Below are 16,364 nucleotides of genomic sequence, written 5' to 3'. Positions count from 1 at the left end.
AGGTCATTCCTATCATTAAGATAATAACTCAATCTAAGTAATCAGGAAGTCAGTTATACTTGATTATTAGTCATTATTTTAAACACATATTCCTTTGGTCAGAAATAAATTATATTAGGGGTGCCTGGGTGGCTCAGTTGGTTGAGCATCTGACTCTCGATTTTAGCTCAGGTCATGATCTAAGGGTTCTGGAATCGAGCTCTGCATTGGGCTCTGCACAGAGCATGGACCTGCTTGAGATTCTCTCCCTCTCCCTCTTCACCTCCCCCGGCTCATGTTCTCGCTCTCTCTCTCAAAAAAACATTAAAAATAAAAATTAAGGGGCGCCTGGGTGGCTCAGTCGTTAAGCATCTGCCTTCGGCTCAGGTCGTGATCCCAGAGTCCTGGGATCGAGCCCCGCATCAGGCTCCCTGCTCTGCAGGAAGCCGGCCTCTCCCTCTCCCACTCCCCCTGCTTGTGTTCCCTCTCTTGCTGTGTCTCTTTCTGTCAAATAAATAAATAAAATCTTTAAAAAAATAAAAATAAAATAAAAATTAAAATTAAAATTAAAAAAAAAAGAAATAGATTAATATTCAGTGCCTTTGTGGTGAATAGGGAAAAAACTGTCACCTTGAAAATTTTTCATAAAACAATATGCTTCTTTGTATTATCACTTCAAATAAGCTGAGCATATTTTTTCTCAAGTTTTTTTTTGTTTTTATGATTTTTTAAAGATTTTATTTATTTAGGGCGCCTGGGTGGCTCAGTTGGTTAAGCGACTGCCTTCGGCTCGGGTCATGATCCTGGAGTCCTGGGATCGAGTCCCACATCGGGCTCCCTGCTCAGCAGGGAGTCTGCTTCTCCCCCGACCCTCCCCACTCTCATGCTCTATCTCATTCTCTCTCTCAAATAAATAAATAAAATCTTTAAAAAAAAAAAAGATTTTATTTATTTGACTGAGAGAGACACAGTGAGAGAGGGAACACAAGCAGGGGGAGTGGGAGAGGGAGAAACAGGCTTCCTGCGGAGCAGGGAGCCCGATGTGGGGCCTGATCCCAGGACCCTGAGATCATGACCTGAGCCGAAGGCAGACGCCTAATGACTGAGCCACCCAGGCGCCCCTTTTCTCAAGTTTTTATTTAAATTCGAGTTAACATCTGAACATATTTCTTATAGTTTCTTATGCTACTTAAATGTTAACATGATTAAAGTTTATGAAGTTTTAAATCAGTGATTTACAAATGTCCTCTTACAAATGAGAAATAAGCATATATCCACATTCTTTCAAAAGAAAAAATCTTAGAGAAGGACAAAACATAATAGTATTGTCAAAGCCTCACACTCAACCAATTTTATATGTGTGATTACAGTTTTATTTTTATTTTTTTAAGATTTTATTTATTCATTTGAGACACAGAGATACAGAGAGAGAGAGAGAGAGAGAGAAAGCATGAGCAGGGAGAGAGGCAGAGGGAGAGGGAGAAGCAGGCTCTTCGCTGAGCCAGGAGCCCGATGCGGGGCTCGATCCCAGGACCCTGGGATCATGACCTGAGCCGAAGGCAGATGCTTAACCATCTGAGCCACCCAGGAGCCCCTGTGTGATTACAGTTTTAAAATCAAATACATTTTTAGCTGCTACATCATGAAATGCTCTCAGTATATTAGTTTACTTACCACTATTTTCATCTGCAGTTCCATCTAACTGAGGTATAGAAAGATTGGCTAGAAGCAAACTGTTATTACTCCATTCCATTTCTTCTTCTGAAGATGAATCATCTTCTTCAGTTGAGCTTCTATGGGTATTTCTACACAGTGATCTACAGAATATTAAGATTCACTAGTGAGTATGATCATAGAAAAAAGCATGTCAGATTAGTAAAATTTGCTTAATCTGATGATATAATAGTAAACTGAAAAGATCTGAAAATTATAACCTTAAAAAGATTTATTTTGCTTTAGTATCATGTCCTATAAAAAGTTACTGCAGATAAACTTAAAATCCTTTTCATGTGAGCTAGAAAACACCATCATTCCTGTATCCAAAGCTCTACAATATCCTGGACTACCATATCTAATCATGTTCTTCCCTATATTCTCCCCCTCATCCTATTATTAGATATAGATAACAGCTGGGGTGAGAACCCAATAACTTCTAAAAAGGTGGCATCCCGGCATATTTTAAGAAGTCTCCACAAATATACAATCTCTACATTGTGAACTGGAAAAAACAAACAAAAAGGTAAGCAAGGGGGTACTCAGGTCAGGCTGAAAGAGGAAACAGGGATCAGAGGGGCTAGGAAGTGGTACAGGTTTTGAGTCAATCCCAGCATTGGCTCTAAAGCAGGTTAAAGAAGAATTCAGATGGACTGTGAAGTCCAGATAATCTCTTCAGGATTCATCTCTTACCGATTTAAATCTTTTCACTAGGTCCCAGCTTGATACTTTCCTTTCTATCCATACCTAAGTTTTTCTTTCTCTTGTCTCAAAAATTTGAAATAGTCCCTTAATTATACGTACAACAGTTTCTACATTAATGCTTTACCAAATCACAATTTGTACTAAAATCATTGTCTTAAGAGCTGAATTATTAGAGGTCATCTAGTCCAATTTTCTACTCAATGCAAAAACCTTATTTTTAACAGATGACAAAATCTCCACTTTTACATTCTCAGTGTAAGGGGCTTGCTGTTTCACAGGTTAATCTTTTCTATTATTATTATTATTTTTTAAAGATTTTATTTATTTATTTGCGAGAGAGAGAATGAGAGAGAGCATGATAGGGAGGAGGGTCAGAGGGAGAAGCAGACTCCCCGCCGAGCAGGGAGCCCGATGCGGGACTCGATCCTGGGACTCCAGGATCATGACCTGAGCCGAAGGCAGTCGCTTAACCAACTGAGCCACCCAGGCGCCCAATCTTTTCTATTATTAATTGTTAGTGATTTTCTTCCTCTATTACACAGAATTTTCCAAATTCCACTCATTATTCCTGCTTTTGTCCTGTGTTGCTATATGCAGCCTATGCTATTTTCCACATAACTCTAAAATATTTGAAAGCATTTATAATTTGTCCCATAATTCCTCTCTAATTAGACCAAACATTATCTATTCTTCCTACTGTTCTTTAAAAGTGACAGTGTTGGGAATGCAATCTAGTGCAGCCACTCTGGAAAACAGCATGGAGGTTCCTCAAAAAGTTGAAAATAGAGCTACCCTATGACCCAGCAATTGCACTCCTAGGGATTTACCCCAAAAGATACAAATGTAGTGATCCCAAGGAGCACCTGCACCCCAATTTATAGCAGCAATGTCCACAATAGCCAAACTATGGAAAGAGCCCAGATGTCCACTGATAAATGAATGGATAAAGAAGATGTGGTATATATATACACAATGCAATACTACTCAGCCATCAAAAAAAAAAAAAAAACCAAAATGAAATCTTGCCATTTGCAATGAAGTGGATCGAACTAGAGGGTATTATGCTAAGCAAAATAAGTCAATCAGAGAAAGGCAATTACCATATGATCTCACTCTAAGTGGAATTTAAGAAACAAAACAGAGGATCATAGGGGAAGGGAGGGAAAAATAAAACAAAATGAAATCAGAGAGGGAGACAAACCATGAGAGACTCTTAACCATAGGAAATTAAGGGTTGCTGGAGGGGAAGGGGGCTGAGGGGATGGAGTAAATGAGTGATGGACATTAAGGAGGGCACGTGATGTAATGAGCACTGGGTATTATATAAGACTGATAAATCACTGACATCTACCTCTGAAACCAATAATATATGTTAATTAAATTTAAATTTAAAAAAATTAAATAAATAAATAAAAGTGACAATGTTCATAGATCCTTCCTTTTCTTCCTCTTCTTTCCCTTTCCTGTCCTTTCTCAGGATTCTTAAAATACAGTACTCAGGGCAGAATATAACATCCACATACAACTGAAGAACTCCTTTTCTAGACACTATACTTCTATTTTTCAATCTCTCTCTAATGTGCATTTATGAAATGTTTAGGTTTGTTTTCCCAAGGTTGACTTGGGCATGTTTTTCACAGAATTGGTCCAGTCAATGAAATACAAGCATTCATTAATTGTGGGACAAACCATGACTATGATTTTAAACAGGCTGACACTACTGATAACAAGTAGATACTGACTTTATAAGAATTTTATATATTTGAATGTGTATCTACTTAATACAGGTATAAAAGTATAAATAGCTAAATGAGATATCATCTAAGAAACCGTAGAAAAAATGCTAATGATACACTAAAGGTAAAATCAAAGAAATACCAAAATAAAACTATCAAGAAAGAGAAAAACAAATGGAAATAAAAGTGAAATGCCACAAGATCAAATAGAAATATCAAAGTCAACACGTTGCTAAAATATGAAAGAAGCAATCCAATTTATTACAGCAAGACTTAAATACATCAAGTAAATACTGTAATTATTTTATTAATAAAATCCAAAACCTGTTAGAATAATAAATGTTACCCTAGGTACAGCTGGTAGCTAATAATTAAAATCACTATTTTGGCAACCATACAACACTACAGACTTACTGTGCTTTTTTTTTTTTTTTTTAAAGATTTTATTTGCTAGAGAGAGCATAGGCAAGAGAGTGAGCGAGAGTACAAGCAGGGGGAGCTGCAGGCAGAGGGAGAAGCAGGCTCCCCGCTGAGCAAGGAGCCTGATGTGGGACTCGATCCCAGGACCCTGGGATCATGACCTGAGCTGAAGGCAGCCGCTTAACCGACTGAGCCACCCAGGCGTCCCTATTGTGCTCTTAATAAAATCATGGCTTTCCCACAGAAACTGTTAAGCCCAGAGTGAGCTGAAGGTCTGTCTAGTCTGTATTTATAAAGCTGACTGACTGAACCTAAACATATGACTCTATATACTTCATCTAGATACAGCCCTTGCATGAGTCTATATACTTTATTAGGCATCACCTATTTAGTTTTGAGGCATTTTTGGATCTATATTCTGTCATCCAAAGAATTATCAATCTCTAATATTTGTGACAATCTCAATCCAATCTAGCATACTTGGCATTTAAGCATTTATGTTGTTTTTTAAATGCAAAGTCATGTAAGTTCTTGTGAACCCACCTAATTGGTCACTACTGCCATGTATTCTCCTTATCTACAAGGATGTTATGTAAGACTTTACCAAATGTGTGGTTGAAATTAAGACTCAATATGATAACATTCCCCTAAATAACCATATTTAAAAAGGATATAAAGACTGTAGAGCATGACTTGAACACATGAAGGTTCCTGATACTCTCTGCTTCCCTTTCCAAGTGCCCATGTTTACCTAATAATCATAATTATTACCCCTATTATAAAGGAGAACTAGAGGCGAGGAGGAGACCAGTTAAAAAGTGAATCATAGTGTTCCAGATAAATGATAATGAAGGCCCAAACTAGGACATTACCTTGGGAGGGAGGGGGGTGGAAGAATAGAACGGCAAAGGAGGGCAAGTCAAATACAACACTGAAGGTGCAAACTTCCAGATGTTGGGGAGAATTATTATTACAGAAATAAGAACAGAGAAACAAGAACAAAGCCATTTTATAGGTTGATGTGGTTGAGGCATTTCCCAGTAGGATATTTCATGGAAAGATTTATAAAGTTTATATTAAAAAATTGAAAAACTTATAGAAGAGCTATAAAAATTTGTCTTTCACCTTTTTTTTTTTTAACAGATAGGAAATACTGACAAAAGACATTTTATGACATTGTTGAGGGTCAAATCTATCAGGAAATCAAATACCGATTCTGTATGGACCAGGTAGCACTAGTTCTTCAAAGGTCAAGGGCTGAGTCTTTGAATGATTTATCACTGTCACAGCAAAGGAACTGAGTACATGAAGCTAGGAAAAGTATGAAATAATATTTTGCAGGTCTGGATTCTCCACCCATAGGATGAAAATGGAATTCAATGAGGGAGCATACTGTGAAAATATCGAAGAAAGGGTTCTGATGTATACTCAGATAACAAGAGAATTTCAAACAAAGAGTTCAGAAGTTTTAGTATTGTCTACATAAGTTTAAAGGAGAGGCATACTCAGTGTTTCAGGCTCAAAGGACTCATCTTTTTCTACACACAGAACATATAACTCAAACCAATTAGTCTTACAAGAAACTGATCTGGAAAACCACAGTGCCATCTTATTCATTTAGCTTGAGAAATGAACCAGAATACCAGTCTCTGTTTCTGAGACTCTTTTATTTATTTACTTTTAATATTTAATTCCTTCAGTCTAATCAGACCTAAAGACTATTTCTTGTCTTCAAGCTGACTCTATAACTGTTGCTGTAACCCATATAACTCTCAGGGGGCATTCTTTTTCCTCAAGTTCACAGGTAAGGAGGCACTTCTACTTTGCCCCACTTACTAGCCACACATATTAATACTATATTTATAATTTCTAAGTTAGGTTTATGGGGGTAGAAGAAACTGGAGGAAGGTGGTCAAAGGGTACAAATTTACAGTTATAAGATAAATACTAGGGATGTAATGTACAACATTGCGACTATAGTTACCACTCCTGTGGGATTTTTTTTTTTTTTTAAAGATTTTATTTATTAGAGAGAGAGCGAGAGGGAGTGCAGGAGCATGAGCAGGGGGAAAGGGGAAAGGGGAAAGGGAGAAGGAGAAGCAAGGCTCCCCACTGAGCAGGGAACCCCACGTGGGGCTTGATCCCAGGACCCTGATATCATGACCTGAGCCGAAGGCAGAGCTTAACCGACTGAGCCACCCAGGCGCCCCACCACTCCTGTAGGATTAAAGAGGAAAGTTGTTAGAGTGAATCCTGAGAGTTCTCATTACAAGAAGAAACCTTTTTTTCCTTTTTTCCCCTCCACTTCTTTTTATTTTATCTATATGCGATGATAAATGTTAACTAAACTTATTTGTGGTAGTCATTTAATAATATACGTAAGGTCAAATCTTTATGCTGTACAACTGAAACTCCTATAGTGATATAGGTCAATTATATCTCAATAAAACTTGAAAAAAAAAAAAACCACTTAGGTTTAATCTTTCAATAAAACTGGAAAAAAACACCTAGGTTTAATCTTTTTGAATGTAGCAAAATCTTATTCTGCTTAGAATATGAAGTTTATGCCACATGAAAAACAAAGCACTACTTTAAAGGGATTTAAAAGAAGACTATTTATTTATTTGACAGAAAGATAGACAGCATAAGTAGGCAGAGTGGCAGGCAGAGGGAGAGGGAGAAGCAGGCTCTCCGCTGAGCAGGGAGCCAGACGTGGGGCTCGATCCCAGGACCCCAGGATCATGACCTGAGCCAAAGGCAGCCGCTTAACCAACGGAGCCACCCAGGTGCCCCAAAAGGAGACTATTTAGTTTATAAGGTATTTATATTATGAATAATAGTAAAAAATAATTTCTAATTAAAGAATAGTGATAAATGACAACAGGAAATTATTAAAGTAACTGAAATAACTAAAAAGTTACCTCTTTTTGGCACAAGGTTCTTCAATATTGCTGTCCCATCTCTGAGACATCACCAAACTAAGTTCCATTTCTTCTTTTTCAATCTGTGGTTCATTTTCTTCATCGTCACTATTTTGGGGATTTTTAGTGTTTCCAAAGAAATGACATGGTGATGGCATCCTATTTCTTCCCCCCTGATATCCATCATTTTCCAAACCAGCAAGAAGATGTACCAGAGCCTCGTCAGGACTACTGTCCACTATAAAACAAGTGAAGCATCACTAACAAATAACTTTTCTAAATAATTCAACAATTCAGATCAATTACAAAACAACAAAATCACAGATGCTGGCACATACTGAAAGAATACAGCTCATGCAAAGACTTCTGTGTTGATGTAGCTCTTTTATCAAAGTGTGATGATCCTTGGACTCTTTGTATTGTAATGATTTTGTGTCCTCATTAAAAAGAAGATTCCCAGAACCCATCTTCCATCTTTTGAATCAGAACTTCTGAGTTAGGGCCCAGGAAGATGCATTTTGACAAGCTGTCCAAGCTCTTACTGCACAATTAAGCTTGAGGAGCACTAAACCAAATAGGGTCACCAGAGTTCAAAACAAAATCAAAATACGTAATAAATATATGAATGAATGCTAAGGAAGAAGTGCCTTAAAAACAATGCATGTGAGCACGTTATTCTCACTTAAGTTTCATTTAGCTCATAGGATAGTTAAATGAAACCTGTGGTTGAAAAACACAAGAGAGCTTGAAAGTGGTCAATGACATTACTTAAAAAACCTTGAAGACTACAGTGAGATGCCACTTCATATGCACTATGCTTGCCAAATCAAGACAAGTAATAAGTATTGGAAAGGAAGTGGAAGAAATTAGAACCTTCCTATATGGCCAGTCAGACTGTAAAATGGTGCAGCAGCTTTGGAAAAAAGTTTGATGGTTCACTGAAATGTTAAACATAGTTACCATATGACACAGCAGTTCCACTCCTGGTATATAACCAAGATAACTAAAAACATATGTCCACACAAAAACCTATACATGAATAACCACAGCAGTATCATTCGTAATGGCCAAAAATGTGGAAACAACTCACATAACCATCATCTGAGGAATGGATAAATGAACTATGGTATATCCATATGAGGGAATATTATTCAGTAGTGAAAAGGAATGAAATACTGATACATGCTACGACTTGAATGAACCTTGAAAACATTATGCTAAGTGAAAGAAGCCACAAACAAAAGGTTTTATGATTCCATTTATATGAAATGACCCAAACAGGTAAATCCAGTAAACAAGAGAATAGATTAGTGGTTTCCAAGAGCTGAGAGAAGGAAGAATGAGGAGTGACTGCTAATGGCTATAGGGCTGCTTTTTAGGGTGATAAAAATGTCCTGGAATTAGATAGTGGTAATGGTTGCATAACTCTGTGAACAAGACAAAAATCACTGAACTGGGGGTGCTTGGGTGGATCAGTTGGTTAAGCATCTACCTTCAGCTAAGGTCATGATCTCGGGGTCCTAGGATCGAGCCCCATGTTGGGTTCCCTGTTCAGTGGGGAGTCTGCTTCTCCTTCTGCCCCTCCTCCCCATTTGTGCTCTCTCTCTCAAATAAATAAATAAAAATCTTTTAAAAAATCACTGAACCATACACATTAGAAGGTAAATTTTCTGGTATGTGAAATATCTCAATAAAAGGTATTATTTAAAAAAGGGGGGGGGGTTGTGCCTGGGTGGCTCAGTTGGTTAAACATCTGACTCTTGGTTTTGGCTCAGGTCATGATTTCAGGGTTGTGAGATTGAGCTCAGCAGGGAGTCTGCTTGATATTCTCTCTCTTCCTCTCCTTCTGCCCACCCCCCATGCATGCGCTCTCATTCCCTCTCTCCCAAATAATAAATCTTAAATAAATAACAAATAATAAATAAATCTTAAAAAAAAAAAAGACCACGAAGACGGAGGTTTGTTCTAATACACAACTTTTTTCTCTGTAAAATGAGATAATGCACTCCCTATTTACTAAAACATCAGGTTTCATATTTTCTTCATTCACATTAAAGAAATTGGTTCAATTATACTACCAAATACAAAGGCAAAAATAAAGATGTTGCTTAAAAGAGCCATTTTGGCAAAAATGTCTCTCTTATTTTAAAGATTTTATTTATTTTGACAGAGAGAGTGAGTACAAGAAGGGGGAGCAGCAGGCAGAGGGAGAGGGAGAAGCAGGCTCCCTGCTCAGTAGGGGTGTGGGGCTCAATCCCAGGACCTTGAGATCATGACCTGAGCTGAAGGCAGATGCTTAACTGCCTGAGCCACCCAGGTGCCCCTACAAATCTTTTCTTAAACCTAGAATTGCAGTTCATTTTTCCTGTCTCATTCTTAGAAAAAAAAAAAAAGATTAATATTAGGCAAATGAATTATAGATATTTGACTTTCAGATCTTGGACTAACATTGAGATTGCATTTTTGCAACCTTAGGCAAGGTGGAATTTATCTACTGATGATATATTCTATTTGCCTCATGTAATGAAATAAGGATATGTCTCTCTCAGTCTCTTTTTCAATTCCTTCATTTTCTCTATGTTCCTCTCTTTCAGCTGCTTATTTTTTCTCTGGATCATTTCTTTCTGCATATGCCATTCATTTATAAAGGAAAAAAAGTTTTCTACTCCTGTCTCAAATATTCTTGATCTATGACTGTGTACAGTACTTTTGGTATTGTTCCTAGTCAATTTGTGTTCCATTCAAATGAAAATGAAGATAACAGAGGACACTGTAGAAAGCTGGGAACACATTTGATACAATAAGAATGAAAAAATAGAAAGTTCGCAAAGAAACATAAAATCACTAAACCAAGCAATAAAAGAGGCATGAAACTCAATGACATCTCACTTTTTGCAATGAAATTTTAAATAAATTTCTGAAAAACATGTCAGTAATTTAGACTATATTAATGAAATGAAATCTAGCAAACGGCTTATGACGCTAATGAAAATGTGTTTAGGGAGATGCAAAAACATGCAGAAATAAAGGTCATAGTCTACCCAAACAAAAATTAATGGCTTAAAAGTAACTGTTCAGAGAAATTTCTGATACTCACCAAGAAAGAATTATGGTATTTTATTAAAGTACTCAACTTTGGAAAACTTTAACTCAAAATGAATGCATTTCCCCCCCTAAACCAATATGGTCTTCCTCCAACCAAAGTGAAGTTAAAAAAAAAAGCAAAGGAATTATTTTCTTTCACAATTGTTTTTTAGAAAAAGCTGTGTAAAAAACAAAAAACAAAGCTACTTCATTTAATTCAAGGCTTCATTTTATACTTACAGTAAGGATTTATTGAACATGCAACATTAACCTTTTCAAACCAAAGGAAAAATACCCCCTCACATAACACACTTTCATTGATTAACATACTGAAATTTTTGGTAGAATTGTTACTTACAGAAAACTGGTGACTCACTCAGTCTTTGGGTCAAAGGCTGAAAAGTCTGACTATTTTCCATGAGGTTCAAAATTGCTTCTTCATTAATAAGAGCTTCCTCCACTTTGTGTGTAGTGTGACCTTAAGATGACAAAGAATACAAAAACATTAAAGCAACAGCTTAAATCTAAAATTTACTGTTTAAAATTTGTGTAAATTAGGAAGCATGACGATGCAAACCTACTTAAAATTTTGAAGTGTTAGTGATATATGTTAAATAAAAACATAATAAAATTTAGTAAAAGCCACAGGAATATCTAACCAGTTACATGGAGTAATTAAAAAAGGGAAAAAAAACCCAAAACCCAGGGGTGCCTGGGTGGTGCAGTTGGTTAAGCCTCTGATTCTTGGTTTCGGCTCAGGTCATAGCCTCAGGGTCGTAAGATGGAGACCCACATTGGGCTCCATGCTCAACGAGGAGTCCGCTTAAGATTTTTCTCTCCCTCTCCCCTTTGCCCCTCCCCCCCGCTTGTGCTTACGTGTGCACAATACACTCTCCCTCAAATAAATCAATCTTTTAAAAAATTTTTAAAAATTAAAAAAAAAAACCCAAACCCCTCAGTCTGTGAATCACTAAATATTTACAATCTCTTTAGCCCTGTACAGTTATATTACTCTGATTAAATTAAAATATACACAGGGAAAAGAGTAATTTCTTTATTCTCTATGGCTTAAAAATTACAAATTAATTTTACATTTCTCCACTCTCAACTCATGATCCGCTGGATTTGAATTTGAACCGCTGGATTAAATAATTTTAAGAATAAAGATAAAATGAGTCTCATAATCTAGTGAAAGGGAGAGAGAGAGAGATAGTAAAAAGCAAATAGCAGCAGGAAATAGCAGAAAAGGGAAGGCAGTTAGAGCTAACTGGAAAACAGTTCCCCTCCCCTCACTCATGCACTTTCTCTCTCATATAAGTAAAATCTTTTTATTTTTTTATTTTTAAAGATTTTATTTATTTGACACACAGAGAGAGAGAGCACAAGCAAGGGGAGCGGCAGAGGGAGAGGGAGAAGCAGGCTCTGCTGAGCAGCCCGATGCGGGGCTCGATCCGAGGACCCTGGGATCATGACCTGAGCCAAAGGCAGCCACTCAACTGACTGAGCCACCCAGGCGCCCCTCTCATATAAGTAAAATCTTAAACAAACAAATAGAAATCTTGAGTGGTGCCTGGGTGGCTCAGTCAGTTGGACAACCAACTCTTGGTTTCCACTTGGGTGGTGATCTCAGGGTTGTGAGACTGGACCCTGCTTGGACTTCACGCTCAGTGCAGAGTCTGCTTGAGATTCTTTCCCCCTTCCTCTCCCTCTCGCTACGCCCCTCCCCCTGCTCCTGCACGTGCGCTCTCTCTCAAATAAATAAATAAAATCTTTAAAAAAAGGAAATAGTAATCTTGAGTAGACCTGTAACAATTATGGAAATTAAATCAGTAGTTTAAAATCCCCTCTCTCTATTTTCCATGCCCCAACACAAAATTCACCTACAAGAAACTATGCAGTCTGGATGTCTTTATAGATGAGATCTATCAAATCTCCAAGAAATAGATTATACAAATCTAATAAAAATTGTTTTTTTTTTAATTGAAATATAGTTGACATACAATGTTATATTAGTTTTGGTTGTACAACATAGTGATTTGACAATTCTATATATTATTAAAATTCTTGAAGAGTTCAAAAAGAAAGAAAACTCCACAACTCAATGGGGCAAAGTATGGCTCTTTCTCAATTATTAAAAACAAAAAGAATAAATTCCAAACACAGTATTAGTAAAGTAGATATAGCAATGCTTTAAAAAAAATACCACATTGTGACAAAGAAGGGTTTCTTTCAGGAGTACACAGATAGTTTAACATTTGAAAATAAAAATCATTTTAATGTAACTATGTTATCAGAGTAAAAGGAAAAAAAATGCGATTTCAATAAATTCAGAAAAGAACATTTGGTAAAATTTAACTTATTATCCATTCATGATTTAAAAAAACTAAACTTCATAGCAAGCAAGCAATAGGAGAGATCTTAATCTAATTAAAGTTATCTGCCAACATCCTGTAGTAAATTTCATATGTAATAATAAAATATAGAAGCAATCCTTTCAAAGCCAGGAAAAAGACCATTATTTCTACTTAACATTATCTGAGTCCTTAAGCAGTGCCTTAAAAAATTTTTTTCTTTTAAAGTATGAAGATGGGTAAAGAAATAAAATTGTTATTTACAGATGAGGACTCCATACACAAAAAAATCCAACAGAAAAGACATAAACTATTAGTGCTAATAAAAGTTGCTGTAATATAAGATTGATATACAAAGGTCAGTGAAGTTCCTATATACCAGGAATTAGAAGATATAATTTTTCAAAGATAAACTTACAATTGCAACAATTATAAGGCACCTGAGAGTATATCTAAGATATCAAATTTTACAAAGAAAATGGCAAAACTCTATTGAAAGATATGAAAGAAGACCAAGTAAAATGAGAAATACATCCTGTTCATAGATGAGATGATCTGGCTTTATTAAAGATTAAAAATGTTCCTAAATCAGCCTATAAATTAAATAAACTCCCAGCAAAATCTGAACAGGGTACTTTGCAGAAATGAACCATCTGATCCTAAAATTAATATGGAGAGTTTCTTTAAAAGATCAAGAGTAGACAATTTTGTAGTTGAACAAGGTAAGATCTGCCCCTGATATATGTATCAATACTTATAAATCAACAGTAATTACAATAATATAACATAATAACATAGGGGAACATAACTGAGGTGGAATAATTCAGTGGAAAAAAAATTTTGCAGTAAATATGTTGGAACTAGCTATTTACCTTCAGAAAAATATGGGGTGCTTGGGTGGGTCAGTTGGTTAAGTGTCTGGCTCTTGATTTCAGCTCAAGTCATGATATTGAGCCCCAATTCTCTTTCTCCCTCTACTCCTCCCTCTCTTATAAAGAGAGACATAATTAGATCCTTACTATATATACAAGTAAAATTTCAGATAAGTACTTATAAGACCTAAATGTGAAAAACCAAACTGTACGCACACATAAGCTGTAGGGATGAAAACCTGCATTACATCACGATAGGGAAGGACCCAAAAGAAAATGAGCCAAGAGCATGAATAAGCAATTCTCAGATAAAGACACACAAATGCTCAAACTTATTAGTAATCAGGAAATGCAAATTAAACTGAGATACCATTTCAAAGAATCAGAATGGCAAAAAATTTTTACATCTGATACTATCAAATGATTGAAGATGTAGGGAAATATAAGCTCTAGTACACTGTGGGATTATACACTTAAGTACGATTTTATATTATTAGTACTAAAATGTGATATTTTTATTATTAACATACTTCAAAACCTGAAAAATGGAGCTCTAAAAATAATAGGGCTTATGGGGGGGGGAAAAGGTTAAGGCAAAATTTATGCAGCTTTGTAACCAGAACACTAATAAAATCAATAATTGGTACCTGAGGAGATAACTCAGTCAGGCAGGCAGCCAGTGTGGCCGGAGGCTGTCATAGTGGATATTAAAATGCACAGGAAATAATAGTATGGAAATGCTGGATACATTTTGATTAGAATGCAGCTGGCAGATGCTAAGACAAAGCAAATGCAAGTAGAACTCTGAGCAGGTAGGTTGCCAATGAGGTGAGCTCAGGAGACCTCAGGTGCAACCTGTCATGAGTCAGAGATGTCACAATGCTGGGATGCAACTCTTAGGGAGGAAGCCCTGGGTGTAACGATGCTCATTTGGAATTGTAGTTAAATATAGTCAAAAGAGCCTCTGCCGCTAATGCAGCAGTGTAAAGGAGGATTTCCATTTCTGCTGAAAGCTGTAATCCTACTCCTGCTATTCTGGCTTTCCTTGCCTAGAAAAATTGCATATGAAACAATGTGACTTTGGGGTAAAACTTTTTTTTTTTTTTTTGAAGATTTTATTTATTTGACACAGAGACAGACAGCGAGAATGGGAACAGAAGCAGGAGTGGGAAAGGGAGAAGCAGGCTTCCCCCTGAGCAGGGAGCCCAATGCGGGGCTGGATCCCAGGACCCTGGGATCATGATCTGAGCCGAAGGCAGACGCTTAACAACTGAGCCATCCAGGCGCCCCTGGAGTAAAACTTTCATTATTCTTTTATTTACTAATTGTGTATAATCTAACTACCTTACAGAAACCCTGTTAGAACAGATGCTGTCTAGGTAGAGTACTTATACCCTAAGACCTGGCAAATTACACTTCTGTATGTTTTCTGTGGAGAAACTCTTGCCACAAGATGACAAAAATAACACTATTAATAACAGTTAAAAAGTGAAAACCATCTAATAGTTGTAGAGAAGCAGATAAACGTGTTTAGTCTTACAAAGGAACACTATTCAGCAGCTAAAATGAGTGAACTAGAGACATGTATGAACAAGGATAGATTTCAAAATTATAATGTTGACATAAAAGATACTCAACATCATTAGTAATGAGGGAAAGGTTAATTAAAACTATAATGAGATGCCATTTCACACACACTAGGATGGCTATATAAAAAAGACAAATAACAAGTGTTCATGAGGATGCAGGGTCACTGGAACCTTCACATAATGCTGGTGGAAATGTAAAAAGTATAGTCACTTTGGAAAACAGTATTGTAGTTTATTAAAAAGTTAAATACAAGTTTACCAAATGACCCAGCAATACCATTCTTGGTGTCTCTCAAGAAAAATGCAAATACACATCTACACAAAGACTTACATATAAGTGTTCATAGCAGCATTATTTTTAAGAGCCAAAAAAGTGAAAACAACTCCAATACCCATTAACTGATGAATGAATTAACAAAATATGGTAATATCCATAAAATGCAATACTATCTGGTAATAAAATTAAACAAATTGAAATATTGGTAGATACTACAATATGGATGAACTGGAAATATTATGCTAAATGAAAGAAGACATAAAAGATCACATATTGTGTAATTTCATTTATATGCTATATCTAGAAAAGGCAAATCTTGAAAGTGGATTAGTGATTACTTAGGGTTGGAGGTGGGAACAGATGTGACTGCAAATGGACACAAGGAATCCTCTGAAGTGAAAGAAATGTTCTAAAATTGAATTATGGGGATGTTTGCACAACTCTACAAATTTACTAAATCACTGAATTGTACACTTAAAGATTTATTTATTTGTCAGAGAGAGAGAGAGCACAAGCAGGGGGGAGTGGCAGGCAGAGCAGGCAGAGGGAGAAGCAGGCTCCCCACTGATCAAGTAGCCGGGTTCGGGACTCAATCCCAGGAACCTGGAATCACGACCTGAGCAGAAGGCAGACACTTAACCTACTGAGCCACCCAGGCATCCCTGAATTGTACACTTAAAATGAGTGTGCTTTATGTTATACAAATTATACCTTAAT

General features: G+C 36.5%; 1 protein-coding gene across 1 annotated transcript in view; it reads right to left on the bottom strand.

Moving 5' to 3' along the window:
- The window catches only part of REV3L (REV3 like, DNA directed polymerase zeta catalytic subunit), a 175,534-nt gene that overhangs the window by 81,213 nt on the left and 77,957 nt on the right, over window positions 1-16,364 (bottom strand). The window contains exons 10-12 of the mRNA XM_021693690.1: window positions 10,917-11,036; window positions 7,475-7,712; window positions 1,654-1,796 (exon numbers count right to left, since the gene is read on the bottom strand). Coding sequence (XP_021549365.1) covers window positions 1,654-1,796; window positions 7,475-7,712; window positions 10,917-11,036 — 501 coding nt within the window. The remainder of the gene's footprint in view (window positions 1-1,653; window positions 1,797-7,474; window positions 7,713-10,916; window positions 11,037-16,364) is intronic.

This window comes from Neomonachus schauinslandi, chromosome 8 (genome assembly GCF_002201575.2).
Source record: "Neomonachus schauinslandi chromosome 8, ASM220157v2, whole genome shotgun sequence".
Lineage (NCBI taxonomy): Eukaryota > Metazoa > Chordata > Mammalia > Carnivora > Phocidae > Neomonachus > Neomonachus schauinslandi.
The sequence above is the reverse complement of the archived record's forward strand: the minus strand, read 5'-3'. Positions and strand labels throughout refer to the sequence as shown.